Raw genomic sequence first — 17,323 nt, 5'->3', positions numbered from 1 at the left:
TACTCCTCGTTCTGTCATCTGCTACCATTGAGAACAGTCTAGAGCCATCCTCTTTGGAACCCCCTTTCAGGTAGTTGAAAGCAGCTATCAAATCCCCCCTCATTCTTCTCTTCTGCAGGCTAAACAATCCCAGCTCCCTCAGCCTCTCCTCATAACTCATGTGTTCCAGTCCCCTAATCATTTTTGTTGCCCTTCGCTGGACTCTCTCCAATTTATCCACATCCTTCTTGAAGTGTGGGGCCCAAAACTGGACACAGTACTCCAGATGAGGCCTCACCAATGTCGAATAGAGGGGAACGATCACGTCCCTCGATCTGCTCGCTATGCCCCTACTTATACATCCCAAAATGCCATTGGCCTTCTTGGCAACAAGGGCACACTGCTGACTCATATCCAGCTTCTCGTCCACTGTCACCCCTAGGTCCTTTTCCGCAGAACTGCTGCCTAGCCATTCAGTCCCTAGTCTGTAGCTGTGCATTGGGTTCTTCCGTCCTAAGTGCAGGACCCTGCACTTATCCTTATTGAACCTCATCAGATTTCTTTTGGCCCAATCCTCCAATTTGTCTAGGTCATTCTGTATCCTATCCCTCCCCTCCAGCGTATCTACCACTCCTCCCAGTTTAGTATCATCCGCAAATTTGCTGAGAGTGCAATCCACACCATCCTCCAGATCATTTATGAAGATATTGAACAAAACCGGCCCCAGGACCGACCCTTGGGGTACTCCACTTGATACCGGCTGCCAACTAGATATGGAGCCATTGATCACTACCCGTTGAGCCCGACAATCTAGCCAGCTTTCTACCCACCTTGTAGTGCATTCATCCAGCCCATACTTCCTTAACTTGCTGACAACTTGTGGGAGACCGTGTCAAAAGCTTTGCTAAAGTCAAGAAACAATACATCCACTGCTTTCCCTTCATCCACAGAACCAGTAATCTCATCATAAAAGGCAATTAGATTAGTCAGGCATGACCTTCCCTTGGTGAATCCATGCTGGCTGTTCCTGATCACTTTCCTCTCATGCAAGTGCTTCAGGATTGATTCTTTGAGGACCTGCTCCATGATTTTTCCAGAGACTGAAGTGAGGCTGACTGGCCTGTAGTTCCCAGGATCCTCCTTCTTCCCTTTTTTAAAGATTGGCACTACATAAGCCTTTTTCCAGTCATCCGGGACTTCCCCGGTTCGCCACGAGTTTTCAAAGATAATGGCCAATGGCTCTGCAATCACAGCCGCCAATTCCTTCAGCACTCTCGGATGCAACTCGTCCGGCCCCATGGACTTGTGCACGTCCAGCTTTTCTAAATAGTCCCTAACCACCTCTATCTCCACAGAGGGCTGGCCATCCTGTGTAGCTTGCAAGGTATTGTGAGGATCCACAACGAAAGCATACTTTTACTGTATTTTGAATTTGCTGATTCAGTGGTTTTCCATTAGTTTTCCTCTTGTAATCATTTGTCTGCAGCGATAGTGAACTTTTCTGCAAAGGAGTCATAGCCCAGACTGTGCCTCCTGTATCCATGCTCATTATTTTGGCTTCAGCTGTAGCTGACTCAATCTGGGTAGCAATGGTTATTGCTTTTTCTAGTGTAAGTTGTGGTTCTAGAAGTACACGTTCTCTTACAAGAAGCATGGTTGTTTTCTCAATGAGCTGGTCTCTAATCATCTCATCTGCCATATTCCCAAAGTCACAAGTTACAATCAAACTCCTCAGGGAAGCAATATACTGCATTATAGTCTCCCCTGTTTTCTGCTGATGCTAGCAAAATCTGAAGCAATTACTACTACATTCACTTTTGGCACAAAATTCTTTAATGCAGAGAGTGCAGTCTCATATTTATCATCTGCAAGGGGAAAAGTGTAAAATATATGCTGCCCTTCTGCTCCAAGGCAGTGGATTAGCATAGCACGCTTTCTTACTTCAGAAATCTCTGTAGCACTGATTGCAAGCAGATAAGTCTCAAACATATGGATCCAGGCAGTACAAGCAATTGGAGGCTCAGCTGGGCTTTGCAGAAAGGGTGCAGGTGGGTTCAGAGGCAGAAGATCCATCCTCAGCACCAAAATGTTGTAGCAACCAGGCAAGGTACTAACAAATTTCAACAGGACTTTAAAAATAAAAGTGGAAACCTCTTTACCAAGCTGCTGCTGCACCCTTGGTAGCTCTCGCTCTGCCTTCTTAACTTCCCACTCCCCTTCCTGTTTCCTGTCCTTTCAGATTCCCAACAGCCAGTGCTCCCAGTTCTAATAATTACAAGCGGCATCTAAACATCACAGAAGCCTAAATTTAGGCTCGTAATTAGGAAAATCTTGGCTCAAGTGCTTTGAAAGACTGAGATGAAAGGTCAAAGTATTATTTGATGATTCCACTCTCTTCTCTGGAATCATGTACTCTGTACCTCATAAAAAACAAAGGGGGGGTGTGGATCTCAGGGCAGAGGGCCGCTATAAGGTAACATAGGCCCTGTACTTACCATTTACAGAGCAGAGTGGGGGGGAGAATAGGAGAGCTCTCTGCACACTGAGAAAGGAAGGATTTCACCCCACTCCCAAACAGGCAAGAATCAGGCCAGGAGAGGGGCTGCTTATGTGACTCCAGTGGCATAACACCCTATATGTGTGATGCCAAGGCACAGGGTGTTACACAGCCCTCCTGCAGCAATGGGATGGAGTTCTGTCCCTCCAACCACATACAGTTTGCCCTCATAAAGCCCAGCTCTGCGTCTTTTTATGGGTGACATGAATTTCCCCCCATGAGGAATCCAGCAATCTGCTAGCATGTGTCACTGAGCAGAAGCCTTCTGGGGCCTGATTCAAAGCCCAGTGAAGTCAAGGGAAAGATCAGGCCTCTGGTCCTGAAGAAGAAAATGAACCACAGCTGTTTGTTAAGTTCCTGCCACTGACTGTAACCTTCTTAAAGAGATCAAGTGCCTCTCTTTATGCTGCAGCAGAGCAGCTGGGAAATATGCCTGAGAGCAAAAACTCTTGAAACATCTGAAGTTCCAAAAATAAAAACCGACCGGGAATATCTAAAACCCACCACATCATTGTTTTAACGTGTGTGTGTGTGTGTATCTCTCTCTCTCTCTCTCTCTCTCTCTCTCTCTCTATATATATATAAAATAGGATTAAAGAAGAAATACCACACATAGAATCCAAAATTCTCCTGCCTCTGGGCTAAAAAAAGTGCTCCATGAGTGAGGGAGGTGACATGTCTGTAGCCCTCTGGGAAGCCTGGATCACTGTTATCAGGACTTTCCTGTTACAGCAGGGCCAGAAACTGCAATATTTCCCGTCATGACTCACTCAGCAGCCTCCCATCCCCCACCTAAAACTGCACCATTTAACCGTAAATCACTCCAGCCTCAAAAAAAAAAGGGTAATTGGGCAGCACTTAAATTCAGTGGCAAGTCATTTGAATTGCTCTGAGGTTTATTGTAATTGCAGCCCTGCTGGAGGCGACCTACCTATTATTGTTACTTACTTCTATTTCAGTAGTGCCTAAGGCTGTTTTCGAGGGTTGGGACTGTGGTATGATTGAGAGGCATTCTTCAAACACATAGAAGAATGTGTTGTATGACCCGAGTCACTCCGCCCCACCCCCTGCAGCGGACAACACGCACATTCTTTGTCAGCATTATTCCCCTCCCCGCACACAAGGATTCACCACGTGGCAAGCCTGGCAACAGTGAGCCTGGATGCTTGGCATTTCCTTTAAACATACCCTTTGTGTCTCACTCCCATGCGTCGTTTGGGCCGGCTTTCATTGGGCCGGCTTTCATTGCTTCCCTGCCTCAGGGTTTAGTTGTCTATCTTGGGGTCCGTGCACTCGAGATGGAAATTAAACCTTAGCTCCAGTGTAGACATAGCTGTAGGTATGACTTGATTAGCATATAAATACTTTCCCCAGGAGAGAATACTGGGTACTAAAGGGCTCTTTAATCTAGAGGAGAAAGGCAGAACAAACAAGTCGGGACATTAAAGGCAAATTCAAATTAGAAATAAAGCACACATTTTCAGTGGCAGGCTTACAATGGCACTGTGGTGCTGGGCCCACACTTAGAAGGGGCCCCGGCCCCCGGATAGTGTCCCTGATCCCCACTATGCCTGCACTCTGCCCTGAGGCCCCACCCACCGCTTGCTCCTCTCCTGCTCCTCTCACCTGTGCGAGTGGCAGGCAGGGCCTCAAGGGGAAGAGGTTGAGCATGGGCGGAGCCTTGGGGAAGACACCAAGCAGGGGCAAGGCCTTGGGGCAGAGCATGGGCAGGGCTTCGGGGGGCGGGGGGAAGAAGCTGAACAAAGGTGGGGCCTCTGAGTGGAGCGTGGGTGGGGCCTCTGGGGGCCAGGCCACGGTCCAGGCACCAGAGCCCACAAAAGATTCATCAGGCCCTGCACATTTTTAATGTGAGGTTGATTTAACCATTGGAACAAACTACAAAGGAAAGGGGCAGATTCTCCATCTCGAAGACTTCTCAACAAGACGGGCTGCCTTACTGGCGTAGATGCTTTATTCAAACTCAAGTTATTGGGCTCAGTGCAGGAGTAGCTGGATGGAAGTCTCTGGTCTGTGTTACACGGGAGGTCCGACTAGATCTAATGGTCCCTTCTATGGATCTCTGCCCTCCCCCTGGCAGACCACTCGTCATGACTCCCTGTCTGAGTGCATGGTACTTCCATCAGGTAGTAGGGCTGATCAGCCCACTGCTCAACAGGTCAGCTGACTGGATGAAAAATCCCATTGTGTCTTTCCTGCTTTAAAGGGCCAGCTCCTAAGTGAGGCCAGGAGCCTGGCTAGCTCAGTCTCACTGGTGTTCTGCAGTCATCAATCTTACAAAGGTCTCTGGGAACTCTCAAGCCCTTCACTGACCTTCCTTTAACTAAAAAGAAAAGGAGTACTTGTGGCACTTTAGAGACTAACCAATTTATTTGAACATAAGCTTTCGTGAGCTACAGCTCACTTCATCGGATGCATACTGTGGAAAATACAGCAGATGTTTGTTTTTATACACACAAATCATGAAAAAATGGGTGTTTATCACTACAAAAGGTTCTATTCAACTGGGCTGAAAACTGTATACATCAATTGCCAACTCAGAAGCCAATTCTCTTAAAAGTGCATTAGGCCCCAGCTAAGCTGTCTGGAAGTTACCAAGCATAAACAATAGCTATTGTAGAAATTCCAGGTGCTTGGAGTGACACGCATGCTCTAAAAAATATGGCTTAATCTAAAAAAGCAAATGCGATGTTACAGGCAGTTAGTCCTCCAGGCAGGGTGACAGAATGGTGCCCTCGGTTTGGAAAAGTGATAGTTTGGGGAAAGAAGAGCTATTTGTTTTTGGGGAAATTTCTGTGGTACATTTGCAGCAGAGTATTTTTCAGGTAAGATATTTACAAACCCTGATGTTTAGGGCATTAATATTGCATCAATGCTTGTTAAGAGGTGTGGGAGGGATTGTGGCCCAGCAGCTGTTGTCAGTGCAGACTAACTTCCATTGAGATTGACGCAAATTGTTTTGCAGCCATGAAACGGAAAAGCAGGGGAGTATTTTCTGGGTAAGGGTGTTTTGTTGGGAGAAACTTTAGCTGGAAAGAAAACTATGGCTTAATATTATTCATCAAATTGTACGTGCTGTTACGCTCCTCATCTGGCTGGGATACTTTTAAAATGACTTTGAAAAAAACCTTCTAGCTGAGGAACTTCCATCTGAAAAATATGTGCTAAGCATAAATTCCCAGGGGCCACACAAGCACAATCCAGTGGCTGGAAGTTGAAGCTAGACAAATTCAGACTGGAAATACAGTATACATTTTGAACAATGGGGATAATTAACCATTGGAACAACTTACCAAGGGTCATGTTAGATGTTTTTCTAAAAGATCTGCTCTGGTTCAACCAGGAATCAGTCCAGGGAAGTTCTTTGGCCTGTGCTATACATGAGGTCAGACGGATGGTCCCTTCTGGCCTTGTAAACTATGAAAGCCCCATAAGCTTGGGTTCAGCAGGGCCAGGGTGTGATTTCACATCCACACCCACTAGTACTGCCCTGTATGGGTATCACTTCCATTACTCTACTTGTGGGAGATCAGGGTCTGCTTGGCTACTGCTCCCTTCCCATGCAGGTGGGCGAGGGGGGGTATGCTGGTGGGGAAGGGGACTGACCAGAACTTTGACTCCACTCCTACCCCTAGGGGCTGGTCAGAGAGTTTTGCTGCTGTGGAGGAGATATTAATCTGCGGCAGGCATAGGCAGGGTCAAAATAATGGATAAGCAAACTAGGCACGTGCCTATGGCCCAAATTAATGGGGGGTGCCTACATTTTAAAAATGTAGTTATTTTATTTAACTGATGCAGATTTGCATGCAAAGTGAAAGACCGTCACTCCCCTGGATGAATGGCATTGTGACCTTGTAAAGCTGTTCAAATGTGCGGTTTCAGAGTAGCAGCCGTGTTAGTCTGTATTCGCAGAAAGAAAAGGAGTACTAGTGGCACCTTAGAGACTAACCAATCGGCACCAGTGGATGAGTGGGCAGATAATTCTTACTCACAGCTGAGACTCACTTTGCCTTTCCCAACCCTGCCAAGGAGAGGGGAGGGGACTGAGTAAAGAAACCACTTCCTCCTCCAACCAGATAGGGGCCCAGGCATGTGTGTCTGCCTAGGGCCCAGTGGTGGGTTAATCTGGCCCTGGATATAGGCTGATTTATCGCTTCTCTCCACGGGCAAAGGGAGAACCAAATGTGAGGTCCAAGCCTCCAAAACGATTTCTCTGGCCTGTCTGAAAGGGATTGGGTGGTCTTAATTATTCAGTGATGACAATGGGTCAAATTTTCAGAAGGGCCTAAATCCCATTTTTAAATAGAATTTAGGCCTGCCCCTGGGGCCTAAATGCCATTGACTTTAGGGTCCTAAATCACTTAGGTACTTTGGGTCAAATTTTCAAATGTGCCCAGCACTGTACAAAGCTCAAAAATGCAGTCAGCCCCAGTATCACCAACCCTAAACTTTCAAAACTCACAAGTTAGACCCCTCCAAGATCATGAGATTATCTTAAAAATCACAAGATTGCAAAATAAATAGAGTTAGAGTTCTTTTGTTTGCCTTCTGAGCCTCTAAGGCAGTGGTGGGCAACCTACAGCCCGCGGGTCACATGCAGCCTGTCAGGATAATCCGCTGGCAGGCTGCGAGACACTTTGTTTACATTTGCACGGCCGCCCGCAGCATCCCAGTGGCTCTCTGCATTGGCCGGGAATGGCGACCTGCGGCCACTGGGCGCTGCAGGCAGCCGTGCAAATGTAAACAAACTGTCTGGCGTCCCACCAGCAGATTATCCTGATGGGCAACATGCAGCCCGCGGGCCACAGATTGCCCACCCCTGTTCTAGGGTACATTCAAGTGTCATTTTCAAGCATCTTCCCACAATCAGGAGGGCTAGATTTTTTTTTTTTTTTTTTTCATCAAATGAAAGGAGATTCTCATGTAAGCACAAGTGTCCAGGAGCTGGAGTGTGAATGAAACAGCAAACGCCTAACGGACAGTGCAGAGAGGCCAGGCACCCTGGGGAATCCAGGGAAGGGACTCATGGTAAAATTGTTAGTTAATTATTATTACGTCTGAACTCACATTTTGGGGGCATTGTGGAAGGTCAGTTCCTAGCGAACAGGTGTGCACATCGCCGAATCCTGCACTCAGTCCATGCTCTCTGGGCTGTTATAATTCACCGGGCTCCAACCAGCGGGAACAACGTCAGTAATGTGGTTTGCAGAGAGACGATACAAGAACAAGGTGTCAGCCGCCCGTTTGTCGGGCTACTCTCTGGCTTTCAGCCACGGGACCTGCATGGGAGGAGAGGCCCAACGTTTTCATTCTATAACCATGCTTTGGCAGAGGAATTATGGAAGGGATCATTATCATTCCTTCTGTATTTTTCCCTTCGTGTGTGTGTGTGTGTGTGTGTGCGCACATGAGTGCTTAATGATAATCCTGGGCTATGCTCCGTCTGTGTGTAATAGCAACCACGGTGGGATACGCTCTGTGTGAGCACACAGACGCGTATGTGCCTGAGAACAGCAACGCTAGGGTACATCCTGGGCTTGCACTGTGAGGACAGAGCCTGTGTCGTGATGGGGCTGATTCAACCTCTGGGCGCTGTCTCTCAGCACCTGCAAAACAGTTTTCACCTGAGTATTGAAGAACTGACCTGGAACAATGGGTGCAAAGTCTCTGTGGCCTTGGCCTGTTTCAGGTTATATTACGTGCAATGATACTGCCGTGCATGGGACTGATTGGAGCTGTAGGAGCCTAAGGATCACTTCCCCTACAGGATTCACTGCTCTTAGAGCTATATGTGACTACTCCCTCCAACTTCTTCTACTTCTCTGGTCTGGTGGGAGGCCAGGTTGTGCCTAGAGAACAGGGAAGGGGAGATAGGACTCCTGGGTTTTCAGTCCTGCCTCTGCCACTGAGCTGATGGGGGTTTTGATCATGAGCAAGACATTCCAGCTGTAGACAGTTCCCTGGCTATGGCGGTGCAAAGCAGCTGTAACCTTAGTTACACCCAAGGAGACGGTGCTTGTGTGAGGAAAGGAGCATTGGCTAGGGTGAATAGGGGATGTGCTGCTCCACTGCCTCCCATCTACAGAGCCTCACTGGGAACTAGACTCACTCCCCTAGCAGAAACCCAGAGGGTGGGGAATGGGGATGAGAACAAGGGATGAAGCACTCCTTTGGGAATAGGGAGGGGCGAGGTATTCCTGGCTGCACCCGCTTCGCCAGACTTGATCCACAGAATGCCCCACAGGCTATGAGGCTGCTCTTTGCCTAGGCAGCTGGGGGCTTTCCCACCTACACAGAGCCAGGTGCCTAGGGGTGGATTTATAGAGACCTGTTACAAATGGAGCCAGAATGGCCTGAGGGGCTCTGCCAAAAGAAATTCCCTCCCTGCCAGCCTCAAGGAAAATACCAGCCCATTGTTTCATTGACAAGCTGCCTTTTTTCTCTTTCAGATGCTGAGAACATAAATGCATCTCTCACTAAAGGAGGCCCAGCAGGTAAAAAACAAATCATCCTAGGATCTCAGCCCCTCCCTCTTCATATGTGTCTCTTAGAACAGTCACTAACTAGAGAACAGCTGGGATTATGCTTTAGGATGAAATTTACTCCTGGCTGCAGGGGCAATATAAGGTCCCCAGCATAGTGGGGTACTTCTGCTATCCAAGGGGCAGGCACATGGAGGTGGACTGGCTCCCCCTCCACCAACCCCACCCCACCCCACCCCGCCTGTGGTGGAGCTGAGCTCTGCACCAACTCCACCAAGCCCACCATGTAGAATGTGGGGAGGGATGGGGGCATAGCCATTGGGAGCCCAACTGGAGGGGTGGAGAGTCTGTCAAAGAGCTATATTACTTGAACTGCCCCCACACGCAGGATCCATCCCCTGTCCCCACGTAGGTTCCTACTTACACTGCCTTTGTGCTGAGGCACGGAAGGCATCATAGTGAACAATCTGGCCCTCAGTTTGCAGACCGAGGGCCTGGCTTTCAAGGGAGTACAGTGCCCAGCAGCTCCCATTGTGACAGTCAGCATGCCGGGCATGTCAGAAACCCTAGCCCTGGCTTTAGGTGATGGGCTCACCTGAAAATCCAGCATTAAGACCCAGATCCTCAGAGGGATTTAGGTGCCTAACTTTCATGGAAACCAATGGCAGTTAGGCACCTAAATACTTCTAAGGGTCTAGGCCTAAGAGCCAGGTTTGTATAAGTATTTAGACATTGAGAGGTGCAGACAGGCACCCAGTGGAACAAAGCGGGTTGTTTTCCCCCATTAATGCGAACACTTTTGAAACTGCGGACCTTTAAAAATTCCACGCATGAAAACCCGCAAGGGCGAGGGAAACTGGAGCTCCAAGGAGAGCAAGGCAGGTCCAGAAGTGGGACAAACTAAAACGAGCTTTGTGCAATGCAGGAGAAATTGGGGACTCAGCACTGGTGGGTGTTGGCTGTGCTGTGCATAAGGAAGTTTACAAGGCCATTGGTTCTCTCTCCACAGCGGTGCAATCAGTTTTCCCACTACCTCACTCCAGATTCCCCTCCCCAGATGTTATCTCCCTGTTTACCATCAGAAATGTTGTATCTGGAAACCGGAACGTTATCTGTAAAAAAAGAATGGTGCCCCCAAGCTCCCTGGCTGGGGACTAATTCCTGTTGTGTCCCTTGTTTTGAGCTTCTGCTGCACATTTGAAAGCTGCTGTCACTTATCTAGGCACCATCGAGTTAGGAGCAGTGGATGCAAACTTGGACTCAGTATTGCTAACTTATGCATTCAAAAATCATGGGTTAGGCTCCCAAAATTATGAGATTTGAACCAAATATTATAAAAATAATAATAATAAACTTCTGGATTTATTTATCTGGCCTTTGATTTCTGAGCTTTTAGGGGGCACTCAGCTCTTCTCTATAACCACGAGGACTAAACTTACTTTTTTAAAAAAATGGAAGCTGAGACCCTGCCCTAATCACAGGATTCCAAGAGCTGGGGGTTGAAGGCAAACACCAAATAGCACAAGATTCATGGTAAAATCGTGAGAGTTGGCAGGACTGGCTAGATGTGGGAAATGGTGCTTCTCACACATCCAGAACGGAGCTATCAGGTGGGAAGGACAACATGGTCAAGAGAAGAAAGGAAAAGGAATTGGGGTTACCAGAACCCACTGTGTCTCCAGCTCCCTGTCCCACCCAGGCCCTAGAGTAGGGGTGGCCAACCTGTGGCTCTGGAGCCACATGCGGATCTTCAGAAGTTAGTATGCAGCTCCTGGTATAGGCACCAATTCCGGGGCTGGATCTACAGACGCCAGCTTTCCATGTGCCTGGGGGTGCTCACTGCTCAACCCCTGGCTCTGCCACAGGCCCTGCCCCCACCTCATCCCTTCCCACCCCCTCCCCTGAGACTGCTGTGCCCTTGCTCCTCCCCCCAGAGCCTCCTGCACACCACGAAATAGCTGATTGGGATGTGCGGGGAGGGAGGGGAAGGTGTTGATTGGTGGGGCTGCCGGCAGTTGGGAGGTGCTGGGAGCAGGAGGTGGGGAGCTGATGTGAGGGGCTGCTGACGTATTATTGTGGCTCTTTGGCAATGTACATTGGTAAATTCTGGCTCCTTCTCAGGCTCAGGTTGGCCACCCCTGCCCTAAAGCATAGTGTGAGAGTTAAAGCTGAGCCAGGCAGAACCGGGTCCGGTGGGTGAGGGGCCCACTGGGGCAAAGACACCCCTCCCCAGACAATCCTGGGGGGCTGGGCCCCTTGCCCCCACACTCCATCCACTACAATAAGTTTTTGAGAGGGTGGCTCTGACTCAGTTCCCTAAGCCCCTGGCCTCTTTGGGTATGTCTACACTGTAATTAGACACACGTGACTGGCCTGTGCTAGCTGACTTGGGCTAAGGAGCTATTTAATTGTGGTGTGGATGTCTGAGCTAGGACCCCATGAGGGGGGAGGGTCCCAGAGTTTGGGTTGCAGCCTGAGCCCAAAAGTCTACACCACAATTCAACAGCCCCGCAGCCTGAGCCCCAGTCAGCTGGCAGGGGCCAGCCACGGGTTTGTAGTTGCAGTGGAGACATACCCTTAGTCTTCCCCTACAGCTCATGCTGTGGGAGCTAACCCAACCCCAAGGCTGCAGTAGGCTTCCCAAAGCTGAGACAAAGGGGCCAGGAACCACAAAGAGCTGCTCAGGGAGTGGGGAGCTCTTTGGCAGCAAGGTGCTAATGCAGCCCTCGGAGCCCAGAGCTCCCGCATAAACCCTTTGCATGCCAGTAGGGACCAAGGTCACAGTCTTTACTGCTGTTGGCACAAGCAGCAGCGTGAAAGATGCAGCTACATTGAATGCCCCCTCCTCCCACTGCCACATCCACAGGCACTGAGATGGGCGTTTGGCTTCCAGGGAACAGCTTGTGTGCGTTGTGTAAGGGGGGGCGGGGGTTTCATTCCTGGAAAGAATACGAAAGAAGAGAAGATGGATGCTTGTTCTGTAGCAGAGATGGGCCTGACCTGGATCTGTGCTCTCCCAGGCTCTGGGGTGAGCGTTGTTCTTGAGATTCCCAGTCAGGAATGGCTCCGCTCTTCCATCGCCCCCCAGAGAACAGATTTGCCTGAAAGGTTTCTGCACACACAGGGTAGGATCCCATTCTCCACCCCGCATGGCAGATCTCAACTCCTCTGTCCCTGCTCACATGGAACTTTGGGAGGGTGGATCTGACAGCCAAATGTTGGCCTTACTTTGTTCCGGCCAGTCTAATCCGGGTACAGGGACACTCCCTGGCCCCTCGAGAACAAGGGGTTAACCTCAGCTCAGCTTCCCCCTCCCTTTGCAACACTGCTCAGGAAAAGACCCATAACTTGGCTGCTGGGGAAAGGAGGGAATGCTAATGGGAAGGTGGGTTCCTCCCCTAAAGGCAGAGGGCTGGGTTGCATCATAATCAGTGGGAATTTTGATAGGTTTCAGAGTAGCAGCCGTGTTAGTCTGTATTCGCAAAAAGAAAAGGAGTACTTGTGGCACCTTAGAGACTAACCAATTTATTTGAGCATAAGCTTTTGTGAGCTACAGCTCACAATTTTGATGTTACTCTTTTTTGCTTATGTTAACTACAGTTGATTTCCACTGAAGGACATCCTCCCTGGAGGACAAGCTCTTGCTTGACTGTCCCTGTGTTTTCTTTCTAATGGTTGCTCCACCATCATAGAGGTGGGAAAGGTGATTGTGACAGCACAAAAGAGAGGCTTGGGAATTAGATTTCAGTAGTGTTAATGGCACCTGTCCTTGCCAGAACTGGTCAAGGGCATGCAAGCCCTTCCCCAAATACTGGAAATACTTTCCTTCCCCCGTCCTCCAAGGGGCTTTACTATGAAATATTGCTGATTTTCATATGCTTATTCCTGTCCCCTGAGGTTTATATTTTAATGAATTACTGGAAAGAAAGGATCTGAGAAGTTGCAGTTGGAAAACCGCTCTAACTAGGGCCCAAGGTAATTCTGGCATCTGCAGTCCAGTCCGGAGATGAAAACTCTGAGGAGACAGGCAGATTTTTAAAGCACCAGGTGGGATGCCTAGCTGCTTTTGAAAACCCCATTGAGCACCCAGCTGCATCTTTAGGTCCCTAAATATCTGACCCATGGTGCTCAACAGCATTAAGATCCCAATTTAACAAAGTGCTTTAAGTATTGCCTCAGCTCCAGAAAACCTCTCAAATGGCCTTTCTCCACCAAGATAGAGCAATGGGCACTAGTTTATTATTGCACGATGCCAAGCATTGGAAACACCCCAAGGAGCAGCACAAGAACAATAAGAGACCCACAAAAAACAGTTACCCTAAAATGAAGCACTGTTATACCCTCCTCTTGTAGCCCTGACCATTAGGAACCTGACTGATTATATTGCTGAGTTATACGTACCTGTGGGCCTTGTTCTTGGGGGATGAATTCACCCCAGGGCAGAGGTGTGGCACAAGACCTAGGCACCACTTAAATGAATTTCCACATGAGCGAAATCATATCTGCACTTTTTGATTAAATAGAGAATAAAAATAAGATAGATTCCAACGGTGAAACATTGTGACCATCTAGTCTGACCTCCTGTAGCACACAGGCCAGAGAGCTGCCCCCAAATAATTCCCAAAGCAGATCTTTTAGAAAACTTCTAATCTTGATTTAAAAATTGTCCGTGGTGGAGAATCCACCTCGACTCTGAATAAATTGTTCCAACGGTTAATTATTCTCCCTGTTATAAATTTACTCCTTACTACATATACCTACAGCTCCTTAAACAATACCAGGTGTCGCATTCTAAACAGTTCATCACCTCTCACTATCTGCTGCTTTTGGGAAGTGGGATTAAGTGTCTTCTGAAGCCTGACCAGACAGAAGATGGGACAGAGGACACAATCCAAACGATTAGCGGAGAAAAACATGGGAAGTGGGGTAGCTTGACTCTCCAGCCGTGACTCTGCACAAACTACCTTGGTCATGTCATTTCAGATACTACAGCCATGCCACGAATCACAGCCAGCGTCACAGCAGGTACAGTCAGCGCCTCGATCCAGTTACAACATCCAGCACTAGCCGGTGGTGGTTTGAGAATAAATGGGGCCCAGATCCAATACAACCTGAGGGCTCCCTTCCTGCTGAAGGGTCTCTGTCTTTCCTATGGGACTGCATTTCCTCTCCAGTGCTGACTGCTGTGCAATGCAACCCCTCCTCTCTCAAGTCTCTGGGGTCAGAGGAAAGAGCAGACCCCTAATGGGGACATGAAGCATGGCCCCAGTCTGGCTCCTCCTCTCCTGGTCTGTCTGCCCAGGAGCAGTGAGTGGGAGGCTTAGCTTGGCTGCCTGTGGAAGGGAAGACTGCTAGCTGGGAGGAGAGTGAGCCAGAAGAAGCTATGAGGCAGGGATGGGGCCTACAAGTGGTTGTGTGGTGGCCCTCCTGGCTCCGTGCCTTGCCAATGCTCACCAGTCCCCTCTCTCCCTGGGGCAGACCTCTGTGCTCTCTGGCAATGGGCCCCCACCCAGTCCAGGGGCTGGACCTGCCCTTAGCTACATCAGCCTGTCTTAGGTCTGGTGATGGATGAAGTCCTCTTCACTGCTGCTTCCTCCTCACCACATCAATTTCTGAACCCTATGCTGCATGGAAGGCCCCTTCCCATCGACCCATCGCAGCCTGCCTTGGGCCCAGCAGGATGACACCTGCTGCTGGGGTGTGAAGGATCTAACTTCATCACTTTGCTCCTGTTTCAGCTAGTGTTTCCTCACCATCGCCAGTCCCTGCAGGCCAGAACCACAGCTCAGGTAAAGTTGGCCAAAGGGGAAGAGCCTGAGGGATACTATGGACGTATAGACCATGTGGCACTGGATGCCAGCAGAACCCACAGAGCAGTAGTGGAGGGAACATCCTGGCTGGCTTGTCCAGTAATTGGCCTGTGTTGTAGCCTGCTGGGCAGCTTTTGTGTTCAGCCAAGTGAAAACAGAAGCCATTTAGCAGGCAGGTGAACGGGCCAATTGTGGGCCTGCATTCAGGAGGCCTGTCTGCTATGGCCTGCTGAGTGCCTAACTTTGAGGCAGGTCTTGCTTTCAATGCTTACCTTCTCCTCCCCCAGGATTGAGGATTTTTTTTATCCACCTGCTGGTTCACCATATGTATTGACTGTGAGCTCTTCAGGGAGGAGACTTGGTGTGGGTATGTGGGCCAGAAGGATAAAGTGTCCCTGGTGTCTGGCCTGGGCCTCTGAGTGCTACTGCAATAGAAATAAGGATAGCAACCACATCCTTCATTAGAAGAGGCTTCCCTGCACCACGCTCACTTTATAAAAAATTAAGTTTGAGTTACACAGGTGTCACTTTTTCATTCAAACAAGCTATTAACAATGTGTGGTGCTTGACACCCACTAAACAAACACCCCTGCCGGGTTGTTATCTCCATTTTACTGAGAGGGACATTGAACCAGAGCCGCCCTGTGAGAGTTGGGACTAAACCCACGCTCTAGGCTCCCAGTCCCAGGGTTAATCCATTAGCCCATGCAGGTCTGGCTAGTCAGGGCCGGCTCCAGGCACCAGCTTTCCAAGCAGGTGCCTGGGGCGGCATTCAGACTGGGGCGGCAGTCCGTGTCCCGCCGCGGCAATTTGATGGCAGCTCTGCTGCTCTTCCCGCCACGGCAGCTTTTAGGCGTCAGCTCCGCCGCTCTTCCGGGCGCAGCGGCAATTTGGCGGCAGCAATACGGCAGCGACTGCTTGGGGCAGCAAAATTGGTAGAGGAACCTTGTGGCCAGTAGAGGGTTCCTGTGTCTAGTTCCATGGAAGCAGCTGTCAAATCACTTAGAATGATGCAAAGGATTGAATCAATGGATTTTCAAACGGAAAGTGCTCCCTTACCTTATTTTTGCTTCTCTGCCTTCTGGTTCCACTGAAACTGGCTCAGGGAGGCTGCTGCAGGTGGCTAGAAGCAAGGACTCCTCCCCAGGAGACGGGAGACAAAGGCTGTCAACAGAAAGCTACAAGCTTCAGTCTGCAAATATAAACCCATATGGTAAGCAAGTCTGAATTTTTCCTATTTCGGGTCCACGTTTGCTATCTGGGTAGATTCCTCTGGAAATATACTGCCCCTTTTGTCTGAAAAATTCCTTTAAAAACATAATTTTTCCCCAAACAAGCAAAACAAGTTGTCCTGGCTTAGAAATACCCAACAGTCCTTGGCTGTTCAACTCTGTGCTCTTTTTAACAGATTACCCATAACTCCCAGGAGGCCTGAGGACTTCCTGGGAAGGGCACTGCCTTTAGCTGAGCTGTTTCTAAATGAACATGGGTGACGAGAGCTAATCAAAAATAACCCTACATTTATTCCACAGCTTCAAATGTGTTGACTTTAATTACACCAACTCCCATGCCCTCAAAGCAGACAACAAAAGGCCATCTGTCTGGCCCAGCTGAGGGAAAATCAAAATCGGCATCAAGATCAGCTGCAGTTGGTAAGTGCCTGCTGTGTTCCTAGCACGGTACGGTACACTTAATTGTAGTCACACTGGGACTTTGCACACACCGGCTATGTCTACACTGCATGTGGAGGGTGATTGTAGCACAGGTTGGCATATCGGTGCTAGCTTTAATCTAGCTAGCAGGGTAACACCAGAAAGATGCACGCTAGTTGCTACACTGACATATCTACACTGCGCTACATGCCAAGTGTGCTACAGTCTCATCTTCCCTTGCAGTGTAGGCATACAAAGAGAGTTAGATTGTATACCCCATGCTCCTGTCAGTGAGTGCTTCCTTATACAAGTGATGCCAGGAAGACTGTGTCAGGAAGACTGTGTAAGTAAAGGCCAGATTGTTGCATACCTAGCACCCAGTATCCCTTTGGAATAGCAGGCTCTAAGCGCTCACCAACAGGAGTATGAGCCATGCAGTCTGGCTCATATACTGTCTAGGAACTTCTCAAACTCTTCAGGAAGTTTCACACAACTTTCCCCTGTGTGGCTGTTCAGTTAGGCAGAAGAGTTATAGAATCAAAGAGCCATAGGATTAGAAGGGACCGCAAGGGTCATCTAGACTAACCCCCTGCCAAGATGCAGGATCTGTTGTGTCTAAACCATCCAAGAAAGATGGCTATCCAGCCTCCTTTTGAAAACCTCCAGTGAAAGAGCTTCCATGACCTCCCAGTCTGTTCCATTGTCCTGCTGTTCTTACTGTTAGGAAGTTTTTCCTGAGATTTAATTTAAATCTGCTGTGCTGTAGTTTGAACCCCTTGCCTCTTGTCCTGCCCTCTGTGGTAAGAGAGCTATGACTTTTCTCCA

The 17,323-nt window shown here is 49.0% G+C and overlaps 1 protein-coding gene across 3 annotated transcripts in view; it reads left to right on the top strand.

Annotated features, from left to right (window-relative positions):
- ECSCR (endothelial cell surface expressed chemotaxis and apoptosis regulator) overlaps nt 1-17,323 on the top strand; it is a 48,812-nt gene that overhangs the window by 16,465 nt on the left and 15,024 nt on the right. Inside the window, exons 2-6 of one of the 3 annotated variants that reach the window (XM_073356027.1) lie at nt 9,004-9,048; nt 14,020-14,061; nt 14,775-14,825; nt 15,952-16,059; nt 16,379-16,498. In XM_073356027.1, coding sequence (XP_073212128.1) covers nt 9,004-9,048; nt 14,020-14,061; nt 14,775-14,825; nt 15,952-16,059; nt 16,379-16,498 — 366 coding nt within the window. The remainder of the gene's footprint in view (nt 1-9,003; nt 9,049-14,019; nt 14,062-14,774; nt 14,826-15,951; nt 16,060-16,378; nt 16,499-17,323) is intronic. The other 2 variants (XM_073356028.1, XM_073356029.1) reach the window with 2 other exon arrangements.

Source organism: Lepidochelys kempii, chromosome 8 (assembly GCF_965140265.1).
Source record: "Lepidochelys kempii isolate rLepKem1 chromosome 8, rLepKem1.hap2, whole genome shotgun sequence".
NCBI classification, from domain to species: domain Eukaryota; kingdom Metazoa; phylum Chordata; order Testudines; family Cheloniidae; genus Lepidochelys; species Lepidochelys kempii.
The sequence above is the reverse complement of the archived record's forward strand: the minus strand, read 5'-3'. Positions and strand labels throughout refer to the sequence as shown.